This window comes from Melanerpes formicivorus, unplaced genomic scaffold (assembly GCF_026170545.1).
Source record: "Melanerpes formicivorus ecotype bairdi unplaced genomic scaffold, bMelFor1.0.p_v2 SCAF_2, whole genome shotgun sequence".
NCBI classification, from domain to species: domain Eukaryota; kingdom Metazoa; phylum Chordata; class Aves; order Piciformes; family Picidae; genus Melanerpes; species Melanerpes formicivorus.
The window spans coordinates 2,950,577-2,961,198 of record NW_027142354.1 but is presented as its reverse complement, the minus strand read 5'-3'; the positions used below and the strand labels follow the sequence as shown (position 1 = coordinate 2,961,198).

The following is a 10,622-nucleotide window of genomic DNA, read 5'->3' as shown; positions in this document are numbered from 1 at the left end:
CTAATTGTTGTGGTTTTTTTTTCTTCTCCTCCCCCTCCTTTTTCTCTTTAAATAGCATCCTGTGTAGCTAAACAGGTGTATGCTATTCTCAGTCTAAAAACTGCAGATGATGCAGTAGCTATCATTGGGAATGTCAATACTGAAACTACTTAACTTGCACAACACACAAGTCTTCTACAAATAGACAGTTGTGAGGTCTCTTAACAGTGACTGCAGTGCTTAGGTACATTGGAAAACAAGAGCTTTGAGTTGAGCTTTGTGCATGAGGATCAACATAGGTTTTCCACCCTCTTCTCGGCAGAAGATCCTCTCTGCAATCACTGCAGCTGGCATCCAACAGTAACTCCATCCAGGGACATGGTGAAGCCTCTGGTAAGTAGAATGCAGTATCCTGTGCTTTATGATGACTACAATGATGTCTCCTAGCTCAAATGCAGTTTTGGCTTTATCATTCAGACTGCATTTGCTACCTTGGCAGTAGTACCAGTTTAGTCACTTGGGAGGGATCAACAGCAAGAGGAGCAAACAGGCTCTGCTGGAATGGTGGCATGGGCTCTCTGGCAAGGTATGCAGTTAGCACCAGACAGCAAGCCAAGGGCTATGCCCAAGCTAAAATGCTGCTGCCTTATCCACTTTTTCACACATAATCCTCACTCTCACAAGTCATTTCATTTGGCTGTAGGAACATGCCCTCTGCACTGCTATTGAAGTAAACTGCCACAGAATCCAGATGAATAGCTTAAGAACGATCAAGTGTAGCATTTAATGCAAAGTTTTACATGGCAAGACAAGTCTATAGAAAAGGGAAAAAAAAAATCAAGCCAATCTCTCCTAAGATGAAGACTACTTTATATTACTGAAAGGAGGTCACATCCAGTAATTAGAATCATCCAAGAGAAATTTTTGGTACCAGACATTTCAGCAGGTTTGTCCCATCCGAGTCAAGTACGTGAGCACAGAGGAAACCCAACACTGACGATTCCTGGGCACTGCCAGCTCCCACCAATGCATTCACGCTTTGGGTTACTCAAGCAAACCAGACACCTGTCGGTTCCGTTAGCAGCATACAGAGAATTGCTCCAATCCCGGGCACTACAGCTGGCACCGCTTCTGAGGCTTGTTCCAGTGTGGAATAGAGAGGTGGAGAGAGTGCTGGCGGGTACAGTCAGCAAAGAGGCAGAAGAGCGTGGAGGGAGCCTATGCCATCAAGAGAGCACAACCACCGAGTCTCGCCGTAAGACCACAATCTCACTTTCCTTTCAGAAAGTGCCTTGTTTTATTCAGTTTGTAATGGTATGGCATAAGGACTCACATATTTCATAGATAGATAGATAGATACCAAACTGGTATTATCAAAATAAACCATCTGTTTTTTTTATAAACCCACTATGTACAAAAACCGGTTTCTGAAGTCAGTTTGTTGTTCTTTTTTTTTTGTTGGTTTTGCTTTGCCCTTTTTTTCTTAACAAAAATTAAAACTATACACCAATCTAAGTTACAGAAACAAAAATAACCTTTATAAGATCACATGTATAAAACAAGAAAATGAAATGTGATTTTTATTTAAGGCAATACTGGGCTACTTCACAAATCACCACCTCAAATATATATATATACAACTGCTCCACACTACTAATTTTCTATCACATTCACAATGGGTTTCTTCAATACCAAATGTTGTTTTAGATCTCCCAACGTAGCAAACTAGGTTTTTATTCACATTTCCATTCTTATTATGGAAAAAAGCAAAACCCCCCCAAAACCAAAACATAAATGCTTTGTCTCCAAGGAAAAGCAATGAAAAATAAAGGCAGCTCTAAGGGAAAACTATTGTAGTCACGGAGTTAACTACCTATGGGTATCATCCGTAGAGCCTGGGCGCTCCCATGTACAAAACTCAGCGTGTGTCGGTAGGTTTTAAGTCTATGAAATGTGGTTTGTTTTTTGTTTTTTCATCCAGCTCCCCTCCTGTAAATAAATGCTGTATGCAAAAACAAAAGTGGGTGTTGTCAAGACTCAGCTAGGCTTAGTTCCAAAGTTCTGAAGTTAAAACGACTAAAGGACAGCGTTAAAAACTCGGCTCGCTTCGTTAGAAATTAAAGTTCCCAATATAAATGTGTCATTTTTAATAGTTTAGACTTACAGACTTGCTGGTGGCAGCAAATGATTTACAATAATAAATATATACAAAAAAAAAAAAACCAACCCCAAACAACCCCACCCCCAAAACATCCCCTAACCCCACCCCCCCCCCCAAAAAAAAAACAAACAACCCCAAAACAAAAACACAAACAAAAGAAATAAACCCCCTCCCCCAAACCAAAAGTATCTACAAATAAAGAGAACCGTTCTACACGAGCAGTGACCTGGCGAAAGGTACCAATCACGGACGACTCACAAAGATTTAGTTCATGGGAAGGACAGTGTCCGATAGAAAGTTGAGGTTTCTGATCAAGTATTTACAAAACTGAAGCAATTACTCTGTTCTTCAAGTCCCATAGGGATAAAAACAAATAAGACATTTACATGACTGGTGTCATGTTTTTTGCTAGATTAAACCACTTGGAAATCAAAAGAGCTCCACAGATACTAGCATGCTTGATGGCTTCCTAGTCAAAATAAACTTTATTAAAGGTCATAGTCAAACACATTAGGCATTCAGTATTTTTTCTCCCTTTCCTTGGTACCCGCTACAGTAACTTTTGCAGCCGAGACCTCCGGATTATCTTCCCAGCGTCCTTCGAGCTTTCTCAAACTGACGATAGGTTTCATCTCCTGAAGCTGCTTCAGAGCACGCTCGGTGCAGTCTTTAAAAGTCTTGTCTAAAACGATCTTGACGTTGTCGCCGCACGGAAGCTGCGATGGGTTGGCAAACGGGACGAGGGTTTCCGTTTCGGAACACGACCAGGTGACATTGTTAGCCGCTACGGGGGTCTTCTCGCTCGGCTTTCGGGAGTTGGCATGGGATCCTTTTTTGGTGCCACTGCTGTGGTGGTCTCTTTCACTGTTTTTCTTTTGCTTCACAGCAGACTCTTCAAGGAACTTGAGGAATGACACTTCAAAACCCATCGGCTTAAATGAGCTCCAGTCGAAAGCAGCAGGCTGCTCTTCAGCTGTTTGAATGGCGACGGCAGTCTCTTCCTCCCTGGGCATGCTACTCACCTCAGCAGGCAGGGCTTCCTCTGCTTTTTCAGCTCTCCTCCTCTTATTCTGAGACACATTTTTTTCTTTGTTTGCTCTTTTTAAATTGTTTGGTTTTTGCTTTTCTAAGGGGCACGAGCTGGTCTCCTGCAAGTCACTATTTACATCGGAAGAAACTTTTGCTTGATTTTCAGCACTTGAGCAATCCTCATTTATGAGTTTAGTTATGAACAGTTCTGTCAGTTCATCTACTTCGTCCTTCTCACCTTTCTCAGCTTCCTTTTGTGGTAACATAGGTGTGCTTGTGTCATTATTGCTCACAGTCAGACTTGGTTCGGGCTCTTTCTCGTCACTTGTTTTATCAGCCTCCTCTTGCTCACAAGAGGCTTCCTTTACTTCTAGGACAGAGTGCTTTTTAGATACAATAAGAAGATTCCTGTGTTGGGAAGTGAATGCTTTGGACAGCTTGTGACATTTGTAATGCCTTATGATGTTGCTTTCGCTGGTAACTACGGAGGAACATCCCTTGATCATACAGGGATACTGAGTGATGAACCTGCTGGTACATTCCGACAAGGCATCGTTCCTAGCCTTGATGGTGTACACGTGCTTGCCACATTTCAGGGAGTAAGCCTTGTTTTCTGGAACTGGCATTGCTTTTGAGTTTTTGGTTTCCAAGTTGACATTTTTCTTTCGCTTTGTTTTCATTGCCAGTCTGTTACCTTCTTTTCCCGATCTGTTTTTCAGTCCTCTCTGTTTGGACTTCAGCGGTTTCTCCTGATTTGCTTTGCTTGAGATGTTTTCCTGACCGGGTGTCAGTCTCCTGGGTCTTATTAGATGATCTTTGTGTTTGTCATTATGTTTGTTAAATATATGCCTCAAGAGGTTAGACCTAGTAGCGTAAATCCGGTCACAGCCTTCGCAGTCGCACCTGAACACACCGTCGTCTTCTACTTTGTTTGGCTTTACCTTAACGCTGTGATCTGTCTCGAGATGTACGACATAGCTAAGATACGTTGTAAACGAAGACTTGCATTGAGACTGATCACAAAAAAACCTTCCCACCTCTGGAGCTGATTTCATGTTTCCAATCTGCTCTGCGGTCATGTTATGGAGCTTCATGTAATGCTGTAGCAAGCTGGTGACTTCCTGGAAGATGCGAGAGCAGTCATTCACCTCACACCTGAACTCTCTGACAGCGGGTTTGGTTTCTACCTCTTCTTGTTCTTCTTTGCCTGGCTCATTCTCCTCCTCCACTTCAGCAGAGAAGGCAGGGAGGTCTGATTTGTGCACAGCTTGGTAATGAAGGATAAGGTTTTGTTGTATCGTAAAAGCCGCAAAGCAGCCCTGATGGACACACCGATAGGGTCTGTAAGGGCTGTACCTAGTGGGAAACTCCAGGGATTTTGTTATGGGCTTCCTACGTTTTCTCTCCTCTTTTTCCTTCCTGTATTTCCTAACCTTGTGTACTTGGGATTCTTCCTCTGTGCTACCAAGGGAAGCTGCATTTTGTTGCTCTGGTGGAACAAACACCACCTGAGGAGGTTTTTCCAGTCTTTCGGGAATATTATTTTCAGGCAGAACTTTCTCCAAGACTTTCACAGGCTCTACAGCTTCTTTTACCTGAGCTTCACTGACCAATGGAGCTGTAGTTTTGTTTTCTGTCATTAGTGTCTGCAAAGGTTTTATTTCGACAGGTTGCGGGGCTGTGTTTGTAATTTCATTTTGAGGTCTTCTGCCATAAGGCCTTTTAATTTTTAATTTCACCATCTCCTCTGTGGTAAAATGGTGCACGAGCTGACAGTGGGCTCGGAGATTAGAGTTTCTCGTGAAGGTTTTTGGACAGGTAGCTACAACGCATTTGAAGGGAGCAAACTTCAGCTGGTGTTTCTTAATTTCTAGTATCATTTCGGCTGTGTACTGATGAACCTTGCCATAGTGTTTGAACAACGCGTCTTTTGTCATCGCGCTATAGTTGCAGCCGGGGTTCTGACACACAAAAGGCTTATTAACTTTGTCACTGAACTGAATGTTATTTGCCTCTGAAGACATCTGGACGAGGAGCTTATTTTCAGTCGGTACAACAGGAATTGCTGGTGCTAGCCTAACTGTTGGAGGGTAATGAGAAATAGTCTCAGGAACCTGAATGGGTGAATCACTTTCTAGCTTCAGTTTTTGCAAGCCCTCCAAAATTTCCAACATTTGCGTGTCATCCTTTTGAGGTGGTTCAGACTGAGGAGAGCTACTCTTTGCAGCAGTGCCACCCCCTGGGTGCACAGCAAAGGGCGTGGGAGTGGGCAGTTTTACACTGTGGATCGAATCTCCCAAGGAAGCCTGAGCATTGTTTACTTGCAAGGTCTGTCCTGCAGCAGCAATGGTATCCTGAATTTCAGTTTTCACTTCACGTATCTGTGAATTCATAGCAGTCTTAATAATTTCTAGAGTTTTTTCGAAGTTCTGCATGACATTGTCTTCTGAGATCTGTTCCTCCAAATTTGCTTGCACACAAGATGTTACAGGCATCATTTGGGAATCCCCATTTTCAGTTTTCACTGTTAAAGGGGGTAGCATTGGATGAGCTTCCAGGTTTGTTTTGAAGTTCTCTTTGATACTGGCCATAAATAACTGATTGTCAACATTATTGAGTTTCTGTGTAAGATTTTCCACCACCGCCTGAGAGCCACAATTTGCCAGCAAGTTGGCCTGAAAACTTTCTCCCTGCATTTGCATGTTTCCTTCAGTGCTTTTCATTACAAGTCCCATCATTGGTGCATTATTTACTGCTATTTTTTGTGGTGTGTTGGGTGCAAGCAAGGGTGTAGTTGCTTTTCTCTTCCTCTTTGAAGCGCTGGTTCCCTTCTTATTCAAGTCACTTGATCCTGAATTTTGGGGACTACTTATAACTGAAACTCGTGAACTGCTCCCTGCAAAGTTTTGTGCAGCTGCTACAGCGTTAGAAAACGAGCCAGGGCACAGGCCGTTTTCAAGAGTCTTTAGCATTAAGTCCTCTGTTGCAAAAACAGGCAAACTTTTGCATTCATTTATTGGAGGAATTTTGGCATTGAGGATCCTGTTTTGGTCTGTTAGCAGGGCACTGGGGTTACAGACTGTCTGCAGGAGGGGGGAAGTGGTTGAGTTGGGGAGAAGAGCTGCGTTTATTGGAGCGGTACCAGTGACGCGACTTGTAACTACATGTGGAAGTACTTCTGGGTTATCAAAGGTACTGGGGATCCCTGCGGTTTCCAAGGCTTGCTTTATAATTTGATTTCCTTCCTCGTTCCCACTGCTATTAAAGTTAGTCATGCTGACCCGTGGAAACATAGTCTGCAGTAAGGCTGTGGAACGATTTTCAGCTGCAAGTAACTGGAGGAATGATGGATCTTTAAAATACATCTCTGGATTGAAAGCAGACTCCTGGGGTTGATGCAAGTGTAATGAGTTTGAGGAAAGAATCATACTGGCAAGCAAAGATTGTCCATTAGCCTGCAAAGCTTCTGGAGAAATTTCTGATCCATCAAGAGGCTTACAGTAAGACCTCTTAGATAAGTGACCACCAAGTGATCTGGGATTAGTAAAGACCCTGAAACACCTGCTACAGATAAATTTGCCATCCCTAATTATTGCTGGCCACTTTGCCCGCTTGTTATGCTTTGGTTTTCTTTCTTTCCCATTCGGGCCCCGGCAGTGATCTTTTTTCATCTTGTCTGAAGCTGGATGTTGAGAACTAGTTTCACTGAAGTTATTTTCAGTACTCAATCGTGAGGGAAACAGCTGATCAACAGTTTCCTCTTTTGGGAAAGCAGAACTAGTGTTTCCTTCTAATTGTGATGAAAAGTTATTTGTGTTATTTTCCACTTGTGAGAAGACTGAATTGGGGGGATTCTCTGCTGAGGAAGGAAAGAGAGACAGTGGGCCATTTTCTGCGGGCAAAGGAAGAAAAGGATCTGAATTGCCATCGATATTCAGAGGCATAACTGTTTTTGCCAGGTCATCCAACTGGGAAGGTAAAGTTGTGCCAGACAGATTTTCCATCTGTGAACATAAAACACTCTCGGGCTCACTTTTAATACGAGTCGACAAACCTGGATTTATGACACTTTCTACGACAGGCAACATAGGATTGGCCACATTTTCTAGGTGGGTTGGGAAGAGCGTGCCTGAGATGTGTTGCACTTGACTGGAACAGGCAGGATTCAAATTGGGTTTGTTCTGTGCAGCAAAAGCAGCGGCGCTGGGGTTGCCCACTTGGGGCAGCGCGAGGTAGACGACCTTCCCATCGCTGGGCACGTGCTGCAGACCGCTGGACTTTCGGGGCTTCTTGTTCTTACGCTGCAACTTAAAAGCGGCGTAGTGGTCAGGGTGTGCTGCCTTCATGTGTTTGCCGATGCTCTGTGAAGAGTTGTACGTTCGAGTACACCCCTCGACCTGACAGTTAAACTTCTGAATGGGGGCTGCCGGTGGCACAGCTGGAACTAAAGAGTTAGTGACGTTAGGCTGCGAAGGGACAAACGTAATACTTTCTAATGTTTTTAAAGGCAGGTTATATAGATTAGCTGCAGCCTTAATACTGTCTTCAATTTCAAGTTTGGAAAGGGGTACGCTGTTTCGATACCCTGCCTGATTCTGCAGGTTGAATGGATTTACGATGCTGGCTTGTCTTTCTAAGCTTTTTGATTCAAGGGCTTCTGGTTTTAGTGTGTCTGAGGTCACAGAAACGTTCTGAACATTCTGGCTGAGATGGTCGTCTTCCCTTCTCTCTTGGAAAACTGGAAAACAAGGGTCAACCGATGAGCACAACAGTTGGGCTCCAGGTTTAGCAGTATCTACCTGAATGTCAGTAGCAGCCAGTTTACCTCTTTTTGCAATGTTATCTAGGATCTTCTGGTTAACTGCAGTCACCTTAATGCTGCTTGCTGGAATTGCCACTTCTGTCTTCACTGAATCTGAAGGAGACTGCTCCGAACCAGCACTAGGCAAGGAATCGCTTTGCTCCAGTAGACTCGCTGATGCGTTTACACTTTCATTCCCTACTGGCTCTGCTTTGATTTCATTCCAGACAGTATTTTCTCCTTCAGTAAAACTGCTTTGGTCGTCAGCCAGAGGAGATGTCAATTCCTCTTTAACAGAAACTCCATCAGTATTTTCAGCATCTTCAGAAGGTTGACTAAGATCAGGCTGATCAGGCTGGCTCTCAGGCTGTTGTACTTCTTCAGGCTGCTTGTTGTGGTCCTCGATGTGCTTTTCCAGTTCATTCTGAGACCGGTACACCTTTCCACAGCCTGTGACTTTGCAGGTATAGGTATTATAGTGTTGTGCTTCGTGATCATAGAGCAAATAGGCTTCAGAAAACACTCTGCCACATTTAGGGAACATACACTTTGCTCTGAAGACCTGATGCTCTTTCCGATGCGTCAGCAGCTCGGCGTAACTGTTAAACCCAGCCTTACACTTCATCTGTATGCAGATGTAAGGCTTGCTGCCACAGTGCATTTGTAAATGATCATTCAGGTGAGTAACACTTACAAAATGTCGTCTACAGTACTGGCATATCACTTTTTTGCTCTGCATTTCAAGAAAGCGTTTAGCTTCTTCATTGTCCTTGTGCCCCTTGGCATGTGCTATTAGGTTCTTAAAATACTTAAAGCCTTTTTTACAAAATGTTACAGGGCAGGTGAATTCATTGACAGGGAGTGGCTTTTGGACTGGCAATAGCTCTGGTATGTAAGGTTTGTCTTTGTCATCGTTTTCATCATCCGAGCCGTCGTTATCGTTAAACACAATGAAGTCTGTTGAATAGAGACTGTTCTTCTTAATGGGCCGCTGCTCCAGTTTGGATATGGAATCAGTTCTCTGACTCTCGTTGGCAGTTACTATTTTGGGAGGTCTTCCCAATCTTCTCAGTGGTTTCATAGCAGCCAATCTCTCTTTGCTGGATTTTTTAACATGCAAAGTTACATGGGGAACAAAGCTTTCTTTAGAATCAAAATTCTGGGCACAAATAGGGCAACTGTAAATTCCATCTTTGTAATGTTTTTGTGCATGCCTCACTATTCTATGACCTAAGAACTCTTTGTCGCATAACACGCAATACTGCATATAAGCTTGCCAGTTCCTGAACCTAGCTGATATGAACCCCCTCTCTCTGAGCTTTTTAATTTCCCTCTTTTTCTGTTTCTCATCATTGATACCCCTAAGAAGGCTTGTAGCTTCATCAAAAGTGCCAGCAAGCCCATTCATAGAAGTTTCTTTACTCTCATCTTCGCAATCGTCAACCTTCTCGTACACTTCGCTATCGTTCAGTTCGTCTATGGATGACACAATGGATGCCTCCTCTCCCATAAGTGCCAGACACTGACGCTTGAGAGTTTTCCAGTCCCAGAATTCTGGATCAAAAGGCCACTGAGTTTTCAGTACAAGTAAGAGTTCACAGCGCAAAGAATTTGGTATTGGAAGATTCTCTTCATCGTACTTCTGGTCAGGCTGATTATACAGCATTTCAACAGCATAATATGCATCCACAGTGGGTTCGAGAAGAAATTCACTCAGCTGACAAGCACGTTTAACCTCCAAATCATCTGGAAGTAAGCAGGAAATAGTCTTGCAAATCGATATCTTGACATCCGTGTTTTCACCGGATTCCAAGCGCAACGCTTTCACACACAGTTCAATGCAGGTTGCAAGTCCAGCACCATCAATCTGCAAAGCAAGACTGATTTTAGTATCATAGTATCATAGTATCAGTCAGGGTTGGAAGGGACCATAAGGATCATCTAGTTCCAACCCCCCTGCCATGGGCAGGGACACCCCACACTACATCAGCCTGGCCAGAGCCTCATCCAGCCTAGGCTTAAACACCTCCAGGGACGAGGTCTCGACCACCTCCCTGGACAACCCATTCCATTCCACTCTCATGGTAAAGAACTTCCTCCTCATGTCCAGCCTGGATCTCCCCACCTCCAGCTTCATTCCATTCCCCCTAGTCCTATCACTACCTGAGATCCTGAGAAGTCCCTCCCCAGCCTTCTTGGAGGCCCCCTTCAGATACTGGAAGGCCACAATTAGGTCACCTCGGAGCCTTCTCTTCTCCAGACTGAACAGCCCCAACTCCTTCAGTCTGTCCTCATAGGAGAGGTGCTCCAGCCCTCTGATCATCCTCGTGGCCCTTCTCTGGACACCTTCCAGCATGTCCATATCCCTCTTGTAATAGGGGCTCCAGAACTGGATGCAGTACTCCAGATGGGGTCTCACCTGAGCTGAGTAGAGGGGGAGGATCACCTCCCTCGACCTGCTGGCCACACTTCTTAGCTCATCCTAACCCTTTCTGTATTTGCAAATAGAATACATCATTATACAACTCTAAGTGTCCAAAAAATGCACCTGGAATTTATACTAATACGTTTTGCTTTAAGAAACATAGTGGTTTGTCCCTTACACGCTATTCAGCAAGTTGCATAACTTTGTTGTTTTTTTTTTTAAGTAGC

General features: G+C 43.9%; 1 protein-coding gene across 1 annotated transcript in view; it reads right to left on the bottom strand.

Moving 5' to 3' along the window:
* Positions 1–2,254: 2,254 nt before the first annotated feature.
* Positions 2,255–10,622, bottom strand: part of ZNF292 (zinc finger protein 292) — an 82,753-nt gene continuing 74,385 nt past the window's right edge. The window contains exon 8 of the mRNA XM_068149128.1: positions 2,255–9,837. Within this exon, the coding sequence (XP_068005229.1) occupies positions 2,659–9,837 (7,179 nt within the window). The 3' untranslated portion in view covers positions 2,255–2,658. The remainder of the gene's footprint in view (positions 9,838–10,622) is intronic.